The sequence below is a fragment of the Centruroides sculpturatus genome, unplaced genomic scaffold (genome assembly GCF_000671375.1).
Source record: "Centruroides sculpturatus isolate CEXI.00-Female unplaced genomic scaffold, Cexi_2.0 scaffold975, whole genome shotgun sequence".
Lineage (NCBI taxonomy): Eukaryota > Metazoa > Arthropoda > Arachnida > Scorpiones > Buthidae > Centruroides > Centruroides sculpturatus.
In genome coordinates, this window is record NW_019385259.1 from 244,264 (window position 1) to 268,088 (window position 23,825).

Here is a 23,825-nt window from a genome sequence, read left to right on the forward strand (position 1 = left end):
ATTTTTCGATGCAAAGAATAAAGAAGCTAACCTTCACCTGCATTTTACGACTTGTAGAAGAAGCAAAAAGAGATTTTATTTGCAAAAAGAGACGTTCTTCAAGAAAACAAACATTTGTAATCATTTGTGAAACCCACTAGTGACCGATTGGATAAAACCACCCAACACTGGTGGTTGGTCGTATATTCGCTCTTCAGATGCAGCTTTCTGGTTTTTCACGTATATAATATTTTAATAGGAGCCAGTTTCCTACAAAAGTCTTCCTATTGTAGATCTCCCTCTTGGCAGATAGCCCAAACGTTGAGTTGCTTTATTCTGTCAATTCAATCATTCCTCGTCTGTTCGCAGTCTGTTCCTGAGTACACGTGAATAATGGCTGCTCTTCGATGATACTATTTAAAATTTCAAACATTCGGTTAGGCTTTAACACAACTTTAAATTTACATTATGTATAGTATAAACAAATCATTAATTTAGATATAGAAAAACTGGTCACAGGTACTGTATATCTCATGCCATGGTTTTTACAGAAGTATTTTTCTTTAGCCGTCAGTTTATAACAGCTTCCATTGTCAGGATTGTTGCGGCTGTTAAAATTTTGCAAAGCTAGTCGCTGACATCTACTTTTCAAAGTGCTAAATAAGAAACAAGAAAAAAGTAAGCACGCTAGAATCATATTCACTTCTTAAACAAATGGTTTTAGCCTTATTTTACATTAAAACCAATTGTTTTAAATTGATAAAAACTAGGTATTAATTAAACTTCATGCTTACAATATGAAAAATTAATATCAATTATGCGGATTTTGTTAAAAATGTAATGTACAAGATAAAAAGTAATTTAATAAGTTAGTGTTATAAAGTCAATGAAGCAGGTAATGGATTCGGTTTATAAATAAATAATTAACTAACTTTCGTCTGGTATATTACTCACTATGCTTGTAAAAATGTTTAATTATTTTTAATTAAACATTTTTACAAGTTTAAAAAAGCATAAAAAGCGTGTTAAATATTTCGCGATTATCTTCATTATTACAAAATAAAAAAGGCTATTTAGTTAATTTCTTAAAAAGAATCTTCTTAAGAACACTTTATGAAGCTAATTATAAGTTAATTGAAAACAGATAGCACGAGGGCAGATGGTTTTCTAGAGAAAACAATTTGCCCTCGTGTAAATTGGGAAGGAAAATTTGTAAAAATTATACTTTATTAATAAATACAACATAAAATATTCAGAATAAACGTTATAAAAATTAATTTTTTTAAAATTTGAAATTATTTAAATAATCAATTTTAAGGCGCTCCGATCTTAATCAAAATGTTTTTCTCAACATTAAATTACTTCCTAAGTGAAATGGCTTAAAATTGTCTCGCAATGGTCCTTTAATTGACTGGGAGTCATAAACTACATTTTTAAATAATAAGTCATCTAATACTTTAAAAAAAGTATTCGAAAAGTTAAAGAGAAATTTATTATATAAATAACAAATCTCTCTTTCTTACATAAATGAAAATAAGTTCAGACATGTTTTTCATTTACATACATTCATATACGAACTGTTGTAATGATTGAAAATAAGCTTAATTTACTTTACATAAAATTAAATCGAGTGAGAAGACGTATATAATTTTTCATTAAAAAAATAAACTATATTCAAACCTGATTACAGAAGATTCGTATAATATCTTCTACAAATTAATTGTTTTAATTAACTGTTAGATATACGCTGAACAAATGTTTTAATTTGCATAATACAGTATCTAGTAAATTTTAAAATTATAAATAATTCAAGTAGGAGCATTTTGTGATGAGTATAGGCCTACATTTAAAGCGATTCATTCCCTCTGATTTATGTAAATTAAAGTATAAAGAAAGAATACAGTATCTGAAAATCTGTTCAGTATGATTCGTGTTAAATTTTCAGGTTATAAGAAATAATTTTGTTTTTAAAAATAAAATTAAAAAATCAAGTTTTTGTTGGTCATGTTGACATGGGGATGGGAGATGGAATGGAAGGGGTAGACAACCCCAACATACGCATCACTACAGTGCATTTACACACATCGAGATTTAATTTTACATTTGGCTATTTTTGGGGGGTTTCGAGGTGGGCCACAGCTTTAAAACACGAGTAAAATGCATTGTCATCAGACTTAGGTGTTTGTTTAAAGTTTCGGCCTTTTGTCTTAATTAGAAGTAGATGAAATTTGAGTTGCAAGATTTCGGAGCACAATACATAGCAGGTAAAATAAAAGTGTATATATATATATATATATAATAAAATATATATGAAATATAACCTGTTGAAATGACAGTAATCTATATTGCTTTGATACAGCTAAATCTAGGATCTAAATCCCACGCTAGATACAATATCGCAATAGTGTTCAGGATCCAATGTAACTGTATTAGTTGCCACCTTTGACCCAACCATGATGAGTACAAAAAATGATCCTATCAATCTTGGGACAGAAAGAATCGTAATTTTTAATGGAGTAGGTGAGCATTTGGAGGTAGATTTCATGTTGTTCTCAACTGCATGTGAGTATGTTTCATTTGGTTTTAGGGTAGGTATACAGGTTACGCAAAAGCAAGTTCTGATTTGTTATTGGTGGGATAACTATGTGTTTGGATAAGATATAATCTGGTGCAAATGAGGAAATTCATGGAGTAACTCCATCTATTTTTTAAGGAAAAAAGTCACCCCTCTACAAAACAAATGGAACATACCTATATCTAAATGTCTAAAATTTAATGCATCTACGTAATGTACAGTACTGTACTGTACTGTACGTCATAGAAATCGAGTTTCTATGACGTATTTAATATTAAATCAATATTTGGCAATTTAGAATAATTGTTAAATATTGATTTAATCTGTATCCTACTAAAATACTGTATTTACGTTTGATATATGTTATCAACATCCTTCGTTTCTTAATTTCATAGATATTGTATATCTTTGAAGGACATCTTCTATCATCATTCCAAGCCATATTGATTAATATCGCTCAGCGATATTTAATCAATATGGTGACGGATGATGCTAGATCACATTAACATTTTTTGATAGCAAACTGATATAAAAACAAAATGTATGTGGTAAGTAATAATAACAAACGTTATTTATAAAATTTAATAAAAGTTTATATATTTATGTAATAAAATAACACTAAAAATTGAAATTTAAATACTTTTCTCCCCTCCAGTTAGTAAAATTATTAAATTTGTGTTCCCAGATTGTATTAGAATATGACTAAAACTGTGGTTTATTTAAATCAAGAAAAACATAAAGCTATAATTACTAATTCTTACAAATGACTAAATTTTCGTGTTACAAAATTAGGATAATATCGTTTAAAATCGTTCACATATCAAATTTAAAGTGATGAAGTTTTTATATTTTTATTTTATAATTTTTTATATTTTTTCTTTACAAAAAATTATCAAGTTTGTCATTTATATCTACTCGATTTTTTTAAAAAACGTAACGATACGTCAGCAAGTAATCTCAAAAAAGTGATTGGGTTTCGTGTAACAAACACTAATCAGCATCGAGTATTTTGCTGATGTCAACTAGTTTCTTTCGCCCAGAGAGAAAAAGTGCGAACGATGACTTCTTGTAATACTCTTTAATGAGTTTTTTATCAATTGTTTTTTCTTTATTTTTGCATTATTATTATATAAATTAACGCTTCTGAACTTTATAAGCTCAATAATCCTTTTACAATGTATTAGAACTCGTGAGCTCGAGGAAGAATACAATTTTATTGCCGGCGGTCGCGATCCACTAGTTGAAAAGGGGAAAATTTCTTTATAGATTCAATTTAATGTTTTTTATTTAATAAAATACTGTCACTGCTCGAATTTGCTAACTTCTCTTATTGATGTTATACTACGGATAATGGCTACACTCAAATTTTACTGAATTAATATATATTAATACATATATATTCATACATATATATAATACATATATATACATACATATANTAGTCAAGATTTTAATTTTCAAGACCAATATTCAAAACCCTGATACTGTACCTTATAACATTGCCATTTTTAACCCACAAGACTTTAACAATCCATATATAAAATATAATTAATATATAATTAATACATATGTAAAATATATGTATTAACATATATTTTACATGTTTTATATAAATTATGGAAATATTTGCTTAGTATTCAACCTCGTTAAAATAATTGTTTTTAATTATTAAAAAATAAACTAACTAATCGAATGTTTGAGTAGTTTCTACAGAGCAAAGGCTGAACAATCGTTAAGAGAACAGCAAATTATTCAAGCATATGTCACGAAGTTAAAATTAATGATTATATATAAAAATGTTACAGGCTGTAAGATCGATATTATTCCTCTCGATTTCCAGTTTCATTAATGGTATTCTCTGTACAAAACTTAGCTCGTTTAGTTGTAGAAGGAAGCCATTAATACTCTTCTACAACGAATAATACCCAGTTATATCTTAAAGATAGAATTTTTATCTGTTGTAAAATGTATTTTAACAATACATTTAAGAAAAACTTTCTTTTCTTCTGCTACATATAACAACGTTCTCTAAGTGCATTTTCTCTGTTTGTAAAGGGTAAATAAAAACATTTTTTAACAATATTTAAAGTTTTAAATCGGTTTAATACGGAGATTTTACAAAGATTTATGTATTGTTTCACTTAACTGTGCTTCTTTTAACAGAACAAAAACACAAGTTAAGTATTTTGTCTTGTGTTTTCTTCTATAAAGTCAAACATAAGTTTGTATTGTTGGATAATACGAAGAAAATAATAATAATTCAAAAGAACACTAAAAATTTCTTTTTTATTCTCTGGAGTTATATTTCTCTAATAATAGCTGGATATATTAAAATAATTCTTGAATAGCCTTACAGAAAATAAGAATTCAACATTAAATTTTCATCTTTTGTTCTATGATGAAGTAAGAATTTATATAATTAATCCTCCCTCTTCTTATACTTTATAATTAATAAATTAAATTATTTGTCGACTAGGAAAATAGTTAATAAAAATTAATTATTAACACTTTTTTTTTGTTAAATATCTAACATGAAAATGAAGTGTATCGATTTTTATTCATTAAATATAGGTACACTATCGCTTGTCGCGTCGCGTGCTTAGGCGACACGACGAGCTATCAGTTTATCTATTAAATTTGCCCACTGCACGAAAGTTTAAAAATATTTTATCTCAACACTCCTATTATTTACTTTATAATACATCGTGTTATAATCTAATAATTCCGTTAGAATTTTTTCTATTACAGTTTTGACATATTTTATTTATATCGCGTGTAGTAGTCGCGTCACACCGCGTCGCGCAAATAGCACTTCGTATATCAAAGAAAACGTTTGTGTTTCAAAAATAATAATTGACTATACTTTTATTTTTATTAGATGCCTATATACTTCTGTAATTTGTGCATTTTTATGGTTTTCTTTTAAGAACATTTGATATGAATTTGATAACAATCGCAAAAAGTCGCAGCACGCTCGCTCGCCGCGACTTTTTGCGATTGATGATGCGATTCATGCAATTAGTTATTTAGAAAGACATAGGAAGTGAGATAAATAAATGACAAGATTAAAAATGAATTTAATATTATTTAAACATATTTTTCTATAATTTTTTACTAAATAAAGAAAAAATTATAAATATAAGCCTACTTCATTATAAACTCGTTTAAAAGTAGTTCAAAATGGCTCTAAAGTCACTAAATATTTTATAAATTTCAAACTAAGACACAACTTTTGCTAATATCTAAAGATTTAACGATAATTTATTTAAAATTCTTTACGTAAAAAATTCTTAAGGGCATGTTTTTGTATATCAAACCTTAAAAAATCGTTTTCAGAAATTTTTTATTTACAAATATTTTAATTAGTAAAAACTCTCAAATAAATTATGACTTAATTTTAACTACAAATTAAATATTACTCCTTTTGGTGTCATTTATCATGAACTGAATTACGCTCAAATAACTTTAATTTATTATACGAGTCACTCATTATTTTCGAGTTGTATAGACGAAATAATTAATGCTTTTCATTACGTAAATAAAATATAGGTTTTAAATAATAATATATATATTTTTCGTGAATTTAAAGTCTTTTTCAGTGAAGAAAATCTATATTAAACGGCCTAGCTGCCCTACGCGCATCCAAAAGATACCAAAAGTCAGTTAACCAACACAAATACTAATTTTTGCCGTCTTATTCAAATATTTACAAATTGTTGGAAGTAAGATCGTTCTTGTTCAATACACAAATTATATTATAACTTGATTAGCTCATTTAGAGATTTACAACGTTAACTATCTTTTGGGTCACCTTATATATACTATGTATTGAGGATGCGGATGCATAACAAGAAATTTATCATTAGAAATGTGTTATTTATAATGAAAAATCTTTCGTTCTTAAATTCGAGAAAGTTTTTTGATGATTTTTTAATTTAAAAAATAATTTTCATGAAGTTTTTAGCTTATCCCAATAAATAATGAATGTTTATTTATTTATTTTTGTCGTATTACGTAATAATAAGATTTTCCATATTTGAATATCTTGTTGACCATAAGATTTATATGTATATTATTCTGTTATATGCATTGAAAATAATACAGATAACAAAATTTATCGTAGTAAAATATTCATTTCGTATTTTAAACTGATATTATCTTCCAGATACGAGAAAACATTTATGTAAATATTAAAGTTAAAATGTTTGTTTAAGAAAATTTATTGAAAATACTCAGATTTAACTTTGTAAAAGACGATAGAATATAATAAATTACGTTGTTGGACTTAATTCGTCGCGTCGATGTTTAAAATAATTTTGAAAAGTTATCTTGTTGATTGGTTATAAATATTTTAACGGTTATTGGTTGAGAAATTTCAAAAAGAATAGGTAGACAATTATTCGTTTGTTTAAATTTTTCGACCAATCCTAGTCAAATAAACGAAATGTTAGTTCTTCGGGCTTCGTTTTAAATATCCCAACGAATAATGTAGCTAAAATAATAATAATTTGAAGGCAATATATAAAAATAATATAAATATTGTATATTCTAAAATATAATTTTTATGTATTACAATGAGAACATTTCTAACTTTTTTTTAAATTTGACACTATAGAGACTTCTTTCATATATTTCTAAGGGAACATTACTAATTTCGTTTCTCGTTGTGACAAACAGTACGTTTATATACTTTTCCGTAACGCAAAATATTTTCCTTAATGCATTTGAACTATTTTCAAAATCTTTCGTGTAGTCCTAAATTACGACTACACGAAAGATTTTAAAAATAGAAATTTACATTTCTTTATATGTAACCAATGATTCTATTGTGTACAATAACTCCTGTAAATATAATATGACATTATGGCAGCCATTTCTTGTTTCGTGGCATGACTTTAAAAAGAAAAAAGCAAGATCCGCTTTCAAAGAAAAGTAATAAAATTGTCATGAAACTAAAACGACATTATTTTCTCTAACTGAATTAATACATAACAGATTTTTGTATGGTTTCTCGTCATTTTTAATCATGTAATATATATACGTGTGAGGCAATATATATAATTCTATCCATAAGAACTTATAATATATTTTTCGAATCACTTCAAACTATAAAACTGTACAGAAATTCGAATTTTGAAATCAATCAATCAAATAAAAGGAAACAAGAATGGACACTAATTGAACAAGTCGCGTAAATTCATTTCTAAATTGTTATAAAATGAATCGTTATAAATTAAAATACGCTGAATTTACTTTATTTTTATACAAATAATTATTGCTTAATTAAAATATTTTAGTAGACCTATTTAAAATTTGTATAATAAGAAAAACTTCCGGCAGGTGGAGTCAAGTATTTGACTCCACCTGCCGGATTTTTTAAACAAAGCACATATAAACTACATGCGAAGAAACATGTTATATAAAACTAAAAAATATATATATATTTAATAAGTTCGTATTATAAAGTTATAAATTTCTATATAAATTATATAAACAATGCTTTGTATTATTTAAAATATTTTAATAAATTAAAATTAAATTTAAAGAGTCCGGCAGGTGGGGTCGGATACGATTTGACGCCACCTACCGGATTTAGTTTCCGTTTGGAATTTGAAAAATTCAAGACGGAAATTTATACGGATTGTAAAGGAAGTTTGCGAAGGGAAGGGGAGAAAAAACAAATAATTTTGCGGAAATCAAAATGCTATTCGTTTCGACATTGACAGCAAGAATATATAAAATTCTTGGACCATCATTTCAATCGAAGAGGTTCGTTGTATCTCCGACCGCCTACTGACACTGTGTAGGATACTCTTTTCCACACAACATCGATCTTTAGCAAGACTGGCACTTATTGAATTGGGTACTTCTCCACGCCATTTAGATGTAATAGAATAATATTTGATGATTTAAAGGGCTTTACTTTATCTGATAAATTTATTTTTTATTTTTTGCAAGGAAAGTGATCACGCAAAAACTAGCAAATCCATTAAAAACTCATTAAAATTTAATTAAGCTTAACTTATAAATAATATTTTTCTATATTTCCGGACTTTTTTATAATAATAAATGATATATATTTTTTTAAATTAACAAGCGATTTTATTGTATTCATTCATTTCATTTGTGGTTAAATGTATCACTGTGCAAAATTTTTGAATTAATTAATAGACTAATTTTTATAATTTATATTAATATATGCAAATTTTAAAATATTTTCTGTTTTTCTTTCATAAAAATGTAGACTTTTGTGTTGATATTTTAAGTTTAAAGTAGTTCGCTATGCTTGTATAACACTCAAAGCGCGTTACTTTGAAAACTTAATTGGCTAATTATAAGTTTATAATAACTTTACGTTAATAAAGTTAAGTGTTTTTCGTAAAAAATCAATACTGGTTTAAATGTAAATTCATGATAATGTAAATTTGATAAACTTTCTTTCTGTGCTGGTGCATTTTTAAATCACTTATTGTGTTCTGGATGGATAATATTCGATATTAATTACCTACTTGCATTCACAAAATGCACAAAATTCATAGAACTTTAAATTTTAAGAAAAATAAAAAAGCAGATAAAGTAATTATCACGCGCGGTCTTTCAAATTTTTTCTTCGCTTCGATGCGATACGTTTGAAGATATTACCTTAAGAATGCGTATTTTTTAATTTAAATTTAAAAAATTAAAAATCCAGTATATAAAATTCATTTCTTAAAGAAAAAAAGTACAAAATATTCCATTATATTTCAAATAATTTATTTTGTTTAATGTTTCTATACCGCCACATATTATTAATCACAATTCAATAAAATTAATTACAATTTTTAAATAAAAATTCAATGAAATTGTATTAAATCATTTAATTAAAATTAAAATTAATTAAATTTTTANCTGGTTGGCAACTCGCTCGTATGTATATCCGTATACAGGAACCACAGCATGAGAACCGTCACCAATTACTTTATCGTTAATTTGGCAGTGGCAGACTTTTTTTTAAATTATAAATTTAAACATCAAAATAAGCCTATACTTTGTAAATATTTTAAACTGTGTAATATTTATTTTTTCGCGATTTATGAAATGTTAATACATTTATCATATCGAAACTATAGCATTATATAATATAAATTTTAATATTTGTACTTGTGTATTTAAAATATTTATATTTCGAAGATGTAATTATGAGAGGAGTTTGTGTAAAGTTACAGAACATTCTTCTGTACATACAATACGTGGAGGTAATCTTATCACCAAAAAACATGCTTAAACGAATGGAAAAGAGTTGTTTGGATAAAGAACCTCGAAATTTTTTATGTTTATCTAGAAGCTTAACTTATTTTTACTTATGATTTCCTCTTTTCGATTATTCTCTTCTACACTTTCTTTACCTTAAGCAGCCAACTACGCTCTTTGTACATCAATAAATCACGTTTAAATGTTGATTATAAACACAAAATAGTATATTTTAAGTAATTTTATTTCATTTAAATCGATAAAATATTGCCGAAACTAAATTTAAAATTGTATAATCGAGCTATTAATACTTTTAGAGAGATAAAGTGAACCAATTTTAAATGAAAAATGATGCAGTTTTTAATTAAAAGCAGCTAAAAAACTACTTAAAATACTTTTATTTATTTTTCCTATATTAAATTTGATTAAATTATAAAAAATTCAACAATATTTATAGTGAACAGCGTAAAGAGGGGCGAGAAATGATTTTAGTATGTCACGTCTTTAGTTAATTTTCCACATGCAAATCGAATTAGTCCATTTTCCAGGTTTATGTGTGGAGTCTTTACACGAAACTAATTTAAGTAAATATTTTAAATATTACTGTTAAGGATTAACACTATTTTATCATCCATTCTTCCAAGATAATTAAACAATTTTAACAATAAATTTTATTAATTCGATTTAACATTAAAATCTTTCGCTTGTTCGTGTCAAAGGTCATTGTATTATAACGATATATGTACTTACAATTACTTTTAAAAATTTGAAATTGTGTAATTTATATTTTTATACTCTAAATTTAAGATTTTTTTCGTATTAATAATAGTTTGTAATATAAAAAATGAAAATTATTCTTTCTAAATTTAATTTATCTGCGTCAAATTATGCTGTTTAAACTTAAAACTTTTAATTTTAATTAAATATACTAAAAACTTTATTAATTTCTGCTTAATTGAGATCGAATTAATTATTAATTTAATTTAAATAATTTAAATTATAATTAAAGATATAAATTTGAATTTTTATGTAAAAAAACAACATAAAAAATACAATTTTATTTTTGTTTACCAGAAACACGTGCTCTTACTTCAAGAAAATGTGATTTCTCAATATATTAATTTCCCAAATGTGTAATTATTCAATCCATTTAAATATTTTTTCCGTTTATTTAACTTTAATTTGTATTATAACCTAACCTAACCTAACCTAACCTTACTTCAAGAAAATGTGATTTCTCAATATATTAATTTCCCAAATGTGTAATTATTCAATCCATTTAAATATTTTTTCCGTTTATTTAACTTTAATTTGTATTATTTTGTATCCCAGAAACACGTGCTCTTACTTCAAGAAAATGTGATTTCTCAATATATTAATTTCCCAAATGTGTAATTATTCAATCCATTTAAATATTTTTTCCGTTTATTTAACTTTAATTTGTATTATAACCTAACCTAACCTAACCTAACCTTACTTCAAGAAAATGTGATTTCTCAATATATTAATTTCCCAAATGTGTAATTATTCAATCCATTTAAATATTTTTTCCGTTTATTTAACTTTAATTTGTATTATAACCTAACCTAACCTAACCTAACCTTACTTCAAGAAAATGTGATTTCTCAATATATTAATTTCCCAAAGGTGTAATTATTCAATCCATTTAAATATTTTTTCCGTTTATTTAACTTTAATTTGTATTATTTTGTATCAATAATTGAAATTTAAAAAAAAAAGAAAGAGATATTCCTCTGACGTCATTAAACTCTCCCCTATATAGACGGCGTGCCAATCGACCACTTCTCCTATTTTTGGACTTCACTACTCGAGTGTGTAGACTGCTCCGAGATTAGTTTGTCGCAACACAAGAGTTTTATGTCAGTCTTCCAATTCATAACACTAAAGAAAAGCTATGTAGTGTTACTTTTTATTTTAATTACTTTAATTTATAAATCTTCGATAAAATATTCAACAATCAAATTTGCCTTCATTCTTCTTTAGGTAGGTTTCTTTAGAAACGTTTAAAAATTAATTAAATTTAAATAAATCGAAAAATAAATTAGGGAATACAGGGATGAAAATTGTGGTTTTTATACGTTATTTTCTCATAACATTCAAAAAATTCTTGTATTTTTTTGTAAATTCAGCTGAAAAACTTTTTTATTTTAATTCTTATTTCAGGGAATTTAAAGAAAATTTATTTTTTAAAAGTTAACTTAATTCCTTACTTCACTCTTACTAATTAACATGGAAGATATTCAAACCAAACGTCGCCAATTGTTGGATTCTATAAATTACACCAACAACACCAATATTAGTCAATTGTGTACGAATGAGTATTGTGTTTCCGACGAGGACTACATAGAAATGATAGAGGCGTACATATTTCCCACCCCCTACGAATGGGTGCTGATATCTTTACACATCACAGTCTTCGCTGTGGGCCTGGTTGGCAACTCGCTCGTATGTATATCCGTATACAGGAACCACAGCATGAGAACCGTCACCAATTACTTTATCGTTAATTTGGCAGTGGCAGACTTTTTGGTGATTTTGGTTTGTTTGCCACCCTCCGTTTTGTGGGACGTCACCGAAACTTGGTTCTTCGGTGGAATCATGTGCAAGTTGGTGCTCTACTTTCAGGTTAGTTTTGCTTCTTTCTCGTTAAATTCCGAATAATTTCTATCGATTAAAACTATTTTCAGTTTAAATTTTATTTATTTTAACCCATTTTTCTACTTTAATAATCAATTCTACTTGATAAATCTTTATCAGTCGATAGCAAGGAGTCCACACAAACGGCTCTCGATGCTAGCAGATGTTAAAAGTCACGGATTTTGTAATTAATGAAGCAGAAAACTCTGTGTACAAGATTTAAAAAAAATTAATTTTTACACCAAAAAGAATAATAAAACAATTAAAATATCTATTTTAGGCCCTACGAAAATAAAATTATCTTCAAAAATTTATTTTTTAGATTTGTAATAATAAAATCATAAATTATTTATTTATTTTAAGCCCAATTGAGTCAATGGGCGCTTTGCCTGGTGAAGCACTCAATATTACAAAAAATAAGAGTTTCATTTACATATTTTAATGTTTTAACACCCGCAAAGAGCCACATTTTATTTGCTTAAAATATACAAAAATATTTATTTTTAACCCAAAAATATTAAAACTATAGAACCAGAAATTAAAATATGCTTAATTATTTAAAATTCTAATGTCTTTTTCACTCCTACAATCGATTTATTTATTTTAAGCCCTGCAGGGTCATAAGAAGAACAGAATTAAATATTCTAATGTTTTTTTAATCTTTAGATTTCTTAATGTCGTCAAACCTCTGAACAACGGCCACTGACGGGAACATAAAATGCCCGTTGCTTGGAGGTTTGTCTATAAGCATTTTTGTTCAATTCCACTAAAAACTGGCCGCAATTTAGAAGTTCGACCGTATATAAAAATTAAGCCATTAAACAATAATCTAATTTTAAAAAATGAACCATAAAGATTAAAATTAATTTCGGTTATTCTATTTTAATAAAATAGCATATTATTGGCTTAGAAACTGTTCATTTTCAGCTTACGAAATTTAAATTAAACGACAATAATTGGATATCCCTCGTTTAATTATACATTATTGAAATTGAAAACCTTTTGAAACTAAAAGTGGTCATCCGGGATTAATGCCAGATCCGAAAGTCTTTGTTATATAAAGGACACTTAAATTGTAGCGAATATCAAAGAGATTTTATAAGATCCTTTCGAAACTGTAAGAGGGGCGATCGATTATTCAGATAATTATATTCTCAAGAGATTTAAACTTATATAAAAGTGAATTTTGACACGAAAATCATTGGAACAACTCGAGAATATTCAAAGAAATCTTCGATCTCTTTTTTAAAAAAATACGATAAATTGCAGGTATTTTTAGAAATTAATTTTTGGTATTGCCCATTTGCGTCATCAATTCAAGAAGTTTGCGAAGAATTTTACTTGATGCAATCGAAATGAATTTAATTTTAATGATTAGAGGCTTGAAAAATTTCAAAAGTTTTATATTAAAAAAATCATAAAATTACCAAATTGTCGTTATTTTCAATGAAATTATCGTCGATGACACTCGAAAATTTAAGTCTCTCTTATACTCTTACACGATTCGATACTTTAAAACTTTATAGATTTAACACCGATTATACTTGTTAACTGTAATAAATTTCTTCTGGAAGTAAATTTACAGTTAATTTTACATTTTAAATTCACAAATTTATCACTTTTTAAAATAATATACAGTCAAACCTCGATATAGCGCCCTCTCTTATAGCGCCACCCTTGTACAACGTCAATCCCGAAAGAATATTCCTATTATGTATTAAATAGAGAATGCTTCAGTCTCTGTGAATTACTAATTTCACACTAAGTCACGTGATTTTACCATCAAATCAAATGATTCAGTGTAATCCTTCGGTTTAGCGCCGCATTCGATTTAGTGTGGACGCTACATCGAGGTTTGACTTTATTTATCGTTTTTTGAAGACTAAGACTAATATTTTATCGCTTTTTACCGAATTTTTACGGTTTTATATTTCAAAAATTTTACAGTTTTCTACATAAGTTTATGATAAAATTTCTAAAGACAAGTCTTTATCTTGTAAAAAATATGAAATTTAGATTTATAAAAAAAATTTAAATGACTATTTTTATTTTTTAAAAAAATCACATTAAGTTTCTTGGTAAATTGAGTAATTTATTGGATGTAAAAAAAACAAAATGACTGCTATAAACTCTTTACAAATATCGATTTATTTGAAGTTTCATCGATGATGAGGCCGAGATACTTGGATAATTTAAAAATATATCATATTACTTTACAGCAAATGACCAATTTTTATTATTATTTTTTTAAAATAAATTACCGTATACTTTTTACACTTTAAATGTCATTTAATCAATTTTATTTATTGAAATTAATGTTAATATCAATTAAGTATAAAACTATAAAATAGCTATAAACGGTCGAACCACCTAGCCGCGGCCACATGTTTCTTATTTGGTCGTCGTTCGGAGGTTATTTCGCATTCATTTATTTCCCAGAATGCGTGCGAATACTAAATAACCTACAAACAACGGACATTTTTAATATTCCCCTCGGTGTCCGTTCTTAAGAGGTTTGATTGTGAAAATATAAAATGGCATTTTTATTTTGATATTTTTAAAATTTATTTTTATATTTTTTTACAATTTCGCGTCGAAATTTTACAATTTTATATTTTTTTGTTACATTCGCAGTAAATTTTCCATAATTTTACGTCAAATTATTGCAATTTTTATAATAATTTATGTCATAAATTTACAACTTTATCATAAAATTTTTATAAATTTTCTACATTTTCTAAATAATAATTTGTACTAAAAAAATTAAACTGTAAAATTACGTTTTTACACGAAGCGCATCCGTTTGTCTGTCGTTAAATTTATCATAACTTTTTAAAATTAAAAACAAAATTTTAAAAATTGTTAAATTTAATTTATTATTGTTACATTTATGAACAAATGTTTTAATTTTTGCACTTTTTAAAATTTATTTTCTGCATTTTTTTTTATTTAATAATAATAAATTATTATTTTTATTTTGTTGTTTTTAAAAACTCTCTCAATTATGATTTTAATTATTTATTACTTTTTTAAATCTAGAATTTTTCTATTTAATTGTAATTAATGCTATTTTATATCGTTTTAATAATAATTAATTATTATTTTTCATTTTTTAACATTAATATATTTTAATTTTTAAAATTAATTAATTAATTAAATGATTTTAACAACTAAATTAAATGGTATTAACTCGATAAATATAAATTTTTTCATTGTTTAGACTTAATGATAATTTATTTTATTATTTAAATTATGCATTTAATTGTATTTTTTCAAGTTTTAATAGCAATTATTTAAGTTTTTTAATTAATTTTCTGAATTTTATAATTTTTTAAAAATAAATATAAAAAATTCAATTTATTCTGAAATGTTTAATAATATTTTATTTATCATTCTTAATTTAAAGCATTAATTTACCATTTATTAATCTACTATGAAGTTAATTTACTGGCGAATTAGTTGTAATTATTTTTTTTAATTTGAAAAATAAATATAATTAATTAATATTTTGATTAATTATCGCTCTTTTTATAGAATTAATAGCTTCAATTGAGAATTAAATGTAAAAATATCAGAAAATTTACAATAAAATTGAAAAGACATTAAAGAATTTTTTCAACATTTTAATGACGTTAACGGGTATTTCATTAAATTGCTGTTTTCTGTCAAAGAATTAGTCGAAGAACAGGAAAAAATCTGTCCAAAAATCTCATTTTCTATGCTTTAGTTCTATTGTACGTTGTACTAAAATTGGAAATGAAGTCGGAAGGGAAAAAAGTTTTGGTATAGAAAAGAACTATGATTAATTCAAAGACTTTTCTCATTTTCAATGTTTATACTCCGAGTCAAACCAATGACAGAGTAGAAAATATATATATTTCTATATATTTACTTCGGGAAATTGCTTTCATTGCGTCAAATTTCGGAAGATAAACACTAAATTCTGCTGCCAATTTTATTGCTAGTAATGCATTTCAGCGCGTAAATACGAATAATTTTCCAAATTTTCGTACTTTTTCTTGCTCTTTCCTTTATTTTCTTCTCTCTTCGTCTTTTTTTTCTATCTTTATCAGTTTTTGTGCTTCTTTTTTTTTCTTTTTCGTCTTCTACTGCTTTTTTCTTCTTCTTTTCTGTCTTCTTCATCTACTACTACTACTTTCTTCTCTACTTCCTACTACTTTTCTTTCTTTCTCTTCTTTATCTTGCCCTTCGTCTTGTCCTTCTTCATCCTCTTCTTGTTATTCTTCCTCCTCTCCTTCTTGTTCGTCATTTTTCTCTTCTTCCTCATCCTCATTTCCTCTCTTTTCCTACTACTATCTTCGTCTTCTTCCTTTTCCCTTTCTTCTTTCTTCAACAAAATCTTATAATTTTATTAAATTAAACTAAAACTGTTCACCAGAAGACAGACTTTAGTTGATTTCCTCTACACTTTTTAAAATGACAAACCAAAATTTTAAGTTTATTCTCTCTGCACAGAAATCAATGTTCTCGAGTCTTCTCTTTACATTGTATTTTTATTCTATAGTTTATTTTTATTTGCTAAAATATTTTAGAACCCAAACCCCAAAAATAACGTTTGTATTTCTTTTTAATTTAGTCACTCAATATAATTAAGTGAACCATAGATTTAAAAAAATCATCCACGATAAGATAAATGTCCAAATATGTCTTCCATCATCATTAATATTTTACTTTATGTAGGAAATGTCTGGGATATATTCTAAATTCCAATAATATATTTACGATTTGTTGGAAAATTCAAAAGAAGAAATATATGAAATTTGAAATTCAATCGACTTCTTTGTATTCATGTCTTCAGAAGATCTTTTTTTGGTGACGAGGATCATTGACATTGATGAAAAACCGATATCAATTCTCTTCAATATTTCTCACATTGGTCTAAAAATACACTAATGCACTTAATATTTCTATAAAATTCAATTGAACCTTTTTCAAATTCTTTGAACACGTGTTACCTCCTCTTGCTCGACATTTCCAAGCTCTTTCTCACAGAATTTAATCTAATAAATATCAATTTTACAACTTAAGAACGTATAAAATAACAAGTTTTCGTATACATTTTTTTGATGTCTTTGCTTTAAATCAATGTTCACAAATAAAATGTTCAAGATCTTTACGTTTTTCTGTTATTGAAAAGTGTTTTTACGAAGTAATTTTTTTAATAAAGTTTACAATTCAGGATTTTTCGAACTTGTTCCTGAAGTTTTATATGATATTCAGGATATGTAGGGCCCGTACAAACTATGAATTGTTCAAGACTACTACAAATATATCCTGTAATATTGAACGTGGTTAGATTATATAACCTATTCACCTATTCAGTAGTTTTTAAGTTGCTCAAGATAATTATGAATTGTATAGAACTATAAATCCTTCAGGACCATTGAGCAGCATAGAAATTTTTACAAACTATTCAAGATCTTTACTAACTTTTAACAGTTTTCCCACGATGCAATTAGAAAGCAATTGTTCAAAAAAAAACCGCTGAAAATTTTTTAAATTAAATTAGATGTTTAATGATATATTCGATAGATTTATTACTGATAAATACTGTCGTCTACGTATAATTAATCACGAAATTATGATCGTGAAAAACAGAATTCAAGACTGTGATTAACACCTGACAATTTGTGACGCAAATTAATGAAACTTCGATTATAAAACTCCATGTAATTAATATAAAATTATCGTTTCCTTAAAAATAAAAGTTTTAATGAAAATAATATTTAATATAAAAATTTTAACCAATTAGAACTTTTTATTTCAAAATTTTAAAATTTAAAAAAACGATTCTTTTGTTTAGTATTGTTTGAAATTAACAGTTCTAACAGAAAGAACGTTAATTTAATTTTAAATTTTCAAAAATTTCATTAACCTTTCGTTAAAATCAAGTTCTAAAACACAATTCTTTTACAATAGAGTTAATGTAGTTTCGAAAGTTTTCGTGTGAATCACGTTTAACGAAATGAGATTTTAACTGTTTTAAAGTCTTTAATAAATTGTAATTTAAACATGTTCGGGTAGAAATGATTTGTTTACTGTAAATTAATACATAAATTCTAGTATTAAATGTATTACAACCTCACAAATTTTAGTGGTTTATAGAAAGATTTATATGTTAATCGAGTGAATTAAACGGATATTACGCATTTATTCTCTAACTAGAGAGATAATACATTATTAAGAGGATTTAAGTTTATCTTTAGAGTTATTAAATGGAGTTCTTGATGAATATTTATGTAGAAAATGAGATTATTTGTTGTCGCAGTTGTTTGTCAAATTTATAACTATGTAATTTTAAACACATCTCTAATCAAATTTAACTTTTAAGCTTAATAAAAGTTAGTTTATTTTGTTTGCTTAGAAAGAGATTATATATATAAAATGTTGTGTAAATAGTTAAATTTCTAAATTTTACTAGTCAAAATAAATGTAGATTCCTTTCATGCATTACATCTCCGATCAACAAATGTGCATAGGTTCATTTGACACATCATTACTTAGGATGCCTACGTTTATGTCACATATAATTCAATAATTCAGCATAAAGTATGTTATGCTTACGTTCAACTTTAGAATCAACCTATGCTATGATTTATGTTATACGTAATGCTTAATCATAGATCCATAAACCTATTATACATAACTCTTAGTCAAGTATCTTAGTGTCATGTACCAATTTAATGCCATGTACTGTACAGTACTTGCATTGTATGTTATGCATGCTGCCATTACATACATACCAACATTTCATGTAACGCAGTAGATCTATCTAAAATTCTTGTGTTTGTGTACCAATATTACACAGAAGACACATCACACAAGTTATCCACTTGTACCTAATTTCTAAATATTCACATGATAAATATAAATTAAATAATTTTAATTATATTTTATTAAATCGTATTAATTTCTGGATTCTTTACGAGTGTTTTCTTAATTAGTGTATAGATATTCAGACATATGCGGTATAAATATTGAATTATCCCATATGTTAAACAATGGTTTTTAATGATTAAATCAACCTTGGAACTTTGTTATTCGTGTAAGTGGTTTTTTATGTTTACTATTATTATATTTTTATGGATTATTAATAATACATAAAGAATAAGCAATACTAGAAATTAGTCCTGATTATAAGTAACACGAAGAAGAAAACAGAGCAATGGCGAAATTACTGATGCCACGCTTCTTTCTATCAATTACTGAAGATAGCAGCTGTCACAATAAGAGATTACGCCATAAATATGGATATTTTAAGAGAAAAAATAACACTTTTACTTAATTTTTTATATTTATTTTAATAAAAAGGTTTAATTATAACATTACGAAACGTTAAACACGTTAACTTCGTTAAAAAAAAAAAAAGTTATTTCCTTAATAACGAGATCATAAAATGAAGTTATCAAGCTATTAAATTTACTAAATTAAAAATAATTCAAGTGTTAACATATTGAAGTATTAACGTACAGACAAATGGACCGACACTATTAATCACGTGATGTCTTTCTATATAGCTTTAGGCCTAAGTATAATGATTTTACTACAATTATTTCAATGGTAAAGCGTTCATTTTTTATTTTAAATTAAGATTTTTTAAAATTAATTAATTTTGTTTTGTATAAAGGCAAAATTTGCATATCATCGCGTAACGTCATTTAAAAATAACTTTAATTACCGGTGCGATTGCTGCGTAAAGCCGAAATGAGAGGAGATAATTTTATTTTTAATGAAATAATGATGAAATTACTCCTTGCTTTTCACCATTTCCCCATTATTAAAGCATTTTAACAATTATTTTGTACTATTTATAACTTTGCAACGTGTTTATCTGAAAGCGCGTTTAATTACGATTCCTCTAACTTTTTCTACCAGTAAATTGTACTTTCAAATTAACTTTCCATAAATAAAACATTCTACTCGCTTCCTATTATACCTTACAAATTAATTGTGTATCTGAATATTTAACTATTATAAAATTAAATATATTTGATTATTTTGCAAAAATTCTGTATTATAACTTTCAACAAATTCCCTATTTTCGTTATGGATAAATATATCTAATTAAAATTCTCTGCAAGTTAAGTTTCCTTAATTTTAAATATTTTAATTCCATAATTTTTTATAAATAAGGTATATTTGTAGGGAAGATCTAAGTAAGTAATAATACATGATACCAGTAATGATGCAGTGTACAGTATTTTAGTGTTTCATTTAACGAAATTTTTAAAATATCCCAAGAATTTCCCTATTTTCCCTACAAAATACACACTGTGTTTAATTATATGTTAACTTTCCTTAAAATATTTGAAGAATTTTTTTAATTTCTTTACAAAAGAATTGAGCATTTAACAGAAATTATTTAAGTTATCCTCTTCAAATTAATCCAGGAAATTCCCTACTTTCCCTAAATGTACTTAATGGAGGTCTCGTCTATAAGCATTCTACAACTCTATTTTCCTTATAACTTGCGCATCTAATTCCGCTATCCTCAATTTGATTTAGAAAATTTTAATTTCCTATAAATAAACTAAAATACGTATAAATTAACTTTCTCTTGGTTATAATTATGACTCGAGAGATAGCTAATAGAGAGGAAATTAATTACACTTCAATACGTCAACGAACGATGAATTAAAATATCCATAAACAATCGAAGTTCGTATCGAGTTAAATATGGCGGACGACCACGATGTGGATTATGCAATGAAAGTGGAGCTGGAAATGAAAAAATGAAATTTGGTAACTCAATGCGAAATTTGATTATCGCTCATTCTAATTTTTAAAATAATAAGTTTATAAAGAAAAGTTAGAAACTTAATTTAGTATTTTAAAAGCTAAAATTAAAATTTTGTACTTTATAATTTCAGATATTGTAGTCTACATTTCAACTTGTAAATATAAACGTATTATTTGTAATTATAAACAGAAACACGTTTAGAACTCTAGAAATTAATTCAAATTACACGTATTTAACGTCTAAATAAGAAAGTTTTATTCATTTACTTCTCTAAAATTAATATTCAGCATCACCTTATAAACTTCTCAACCTCTTTTTTTAACTAGAAACTTTCTTTTAATACACTATAAAACTCTAGATTATACATAAAATTTATTTATAACACTTATGTATCTATACTAGAATATATAATTGTTTTATAAACAGTGTCTTTATATCTACCCAACCGGTAACTTGCGAGCAACTTTCGGATTCGCGAACTACCGGTTGAGAAATGATTTCATAAATCTCTTCCTAGACTTTACTTTTATAGAATTTTGAATTAGTTTAAACATAATAATACTTCGACATCATTTAAATACATACGAGAAAGTTTAGATGCATTTTACGGAATTATATCAACTATTTTAGACGAAAAAGTCGAAGCATCATCTTCTGGATAAACATCTTTATTTCCTATTACATTACATTATATTCATGTTATTTTTATTTTAAAATTCAATTATATTTAAATCTTTATATATTCAAGAAGTAGAATTTAAATTTTCTAATTTTTTTCTGTAGTTTTCTAAATGCATTTTAGTTAAGGTTTTGTAGTTCAATGGTAGACTTCTTTAAAATGATAAATATTTTTGTTGATTATTTATTTATTTGAAAGGATATTTTAAACGAATCATTTAAAGTAGCAGAATCGATGGAGAACATCAAAAATTAGATTTATTTTAAAATCGTTTACTTTGAATTTGTTATATTCTTGGATACTTGATAGAATCTTTACGGTGATTGAATATCAGCGGGAGAAAATAAATTTAAATATAGGAAAATATATTTATATTTAACTTATATCGAATTAAGGTAATTTTATTTCATAAAAAAATAAATTAGTTTGATTCGACGATTGAATCTCAATTCAGTAAAGCCTTAACAAAATTTATCCACGTTCCAACTGATGTTTAACTTAGCATCTTCCTCTTCTAACGTAAAAAATATATAAGAATAAGATATTTTTTAGTGTTATATGTAGATTTTTTTTAAAAATATTTATTTTTTGTACACATCTTTTTTGAATTTTAACGCTAAAATCCAATTTGATCAATGCTATCTATGCTATTTAAGTGAGCTTTGTAAATGCTATGTAACAACAGATAAAATATTCACTAAATTAAAAATTAATTTATTTATATACTCATAATAAATACTTCAAGCCTTAATTATAATTAAACATTTTAAAAATTCATTAAATATATTCGTTAAAAGTAATTTTATATTAAGGTACGGTACTTGTTATTAAATATTTAACAAAATATGGGTAATTTTATAAGAGTTTTTAAACAAAAAATAAAAATACATACATTTAATGTATTAATTAAAATATTTATAACATAAAATTACATTCTTAGTACTTATAAAATACTTAAAATATCATTAAAATTAAAATAAACATAATTATTCGAGTAAATATTGGATGGCTAGGAAATACTTTAATTGTTTTTAATGATTTATTAATTATATACATTATATATTTATTTATTTATAATAGTATTTTTAATGTTATTGTGTAATTACAATAATGAATTTTTTATATAAAGTGTATTTTTTACAATGGAGATAAAAAGAATTAAAGGAATTCAATAGTTTTTATGAGAAACAATTTTATTTTGATGATCAAACTAACATCTTATTTTATTTGTATTTTGTTTTCCTTCTTTTACTTTTATTTTATTTCTCTTGTAGAGTGACTCGAACACTTTCCTTTGACATTTACAATCTGATCGAAACTCTTGAGGGACGTTTCAACTATAAACATTCTTTTTCATTCCTGTTACAGACCAAAATTTAATCCTCACCAACTTGTCATTCAAATATTGAAAAATAATAATTATAAGAATTTAAATAATATTTGATTTAGTTTAATTTTGTTTGATACTTTATAAAAAAATTAATTTTTTAAATAAATTTTTATTAGAAAATCACAAGATAAATAGATTTTTAAAATATTTTTAGCATTTTATGTAATTTTTTTAGTGCGTATAAATTAAATTAATAGTTACTTTTGATTAAAATTAATTTTTAGGACAATTTTATAAATGCTTAAATTTTTAAATAATATATTATTTAATTCAGAAATGATATTAAATATAATTGCACGTTTTATTGTCTGGCCCCTTAAAGTTTTAATAATATTTTACAGTTTTTATACTTGATATAAGATTTGAAAGCAATTTTTAATAATTTGACATTGAATAAAATGTAATACTGTTTTATTCTCATCACTCAAATGATTAAAATGTTAAATGTTTTCTAAAAGTTGGGGGTTTGGTTCACACTGAGAAATATTGAAATTAAATAGACCTATTAATTCTTCTTCAACCAATTGTTGTACAGAAAATTAATAAATTTTAA

General features: G+C 25.3%; 1 protein-coding gene across 2 annotated transcripts in view; it reads left to right on the forward strand.

Moving 5' to 3' along the window:
- The first annotated feature begins 11,612 nt into the window (after positions 1-11,612).
- LOC111636819 (orexin receptor type 1-like) overlaps positions 11,613-23,825 on the forward strand; it is an 82,750-nt gene continuing 70,537 nt past the window's right edge. For both annotated transcript variants that reach the window (XM_023382158.1, XM_023382159.1), the window contains exons 1-2: positions 11,613-11,788; positions 11,969-12,430. In XM_023382158.1, coding sequence (XP_023237926.1) covers positions 12,035-12,430 — 396 coding nt within the window. In that variant the 5' untranslated portion in view covers positions 11,613-11,788; positions 11,969-12,034. The remainder of the gene's footprint in view (positions 11,789-11,968; positions 12,431-23,825) is intronic.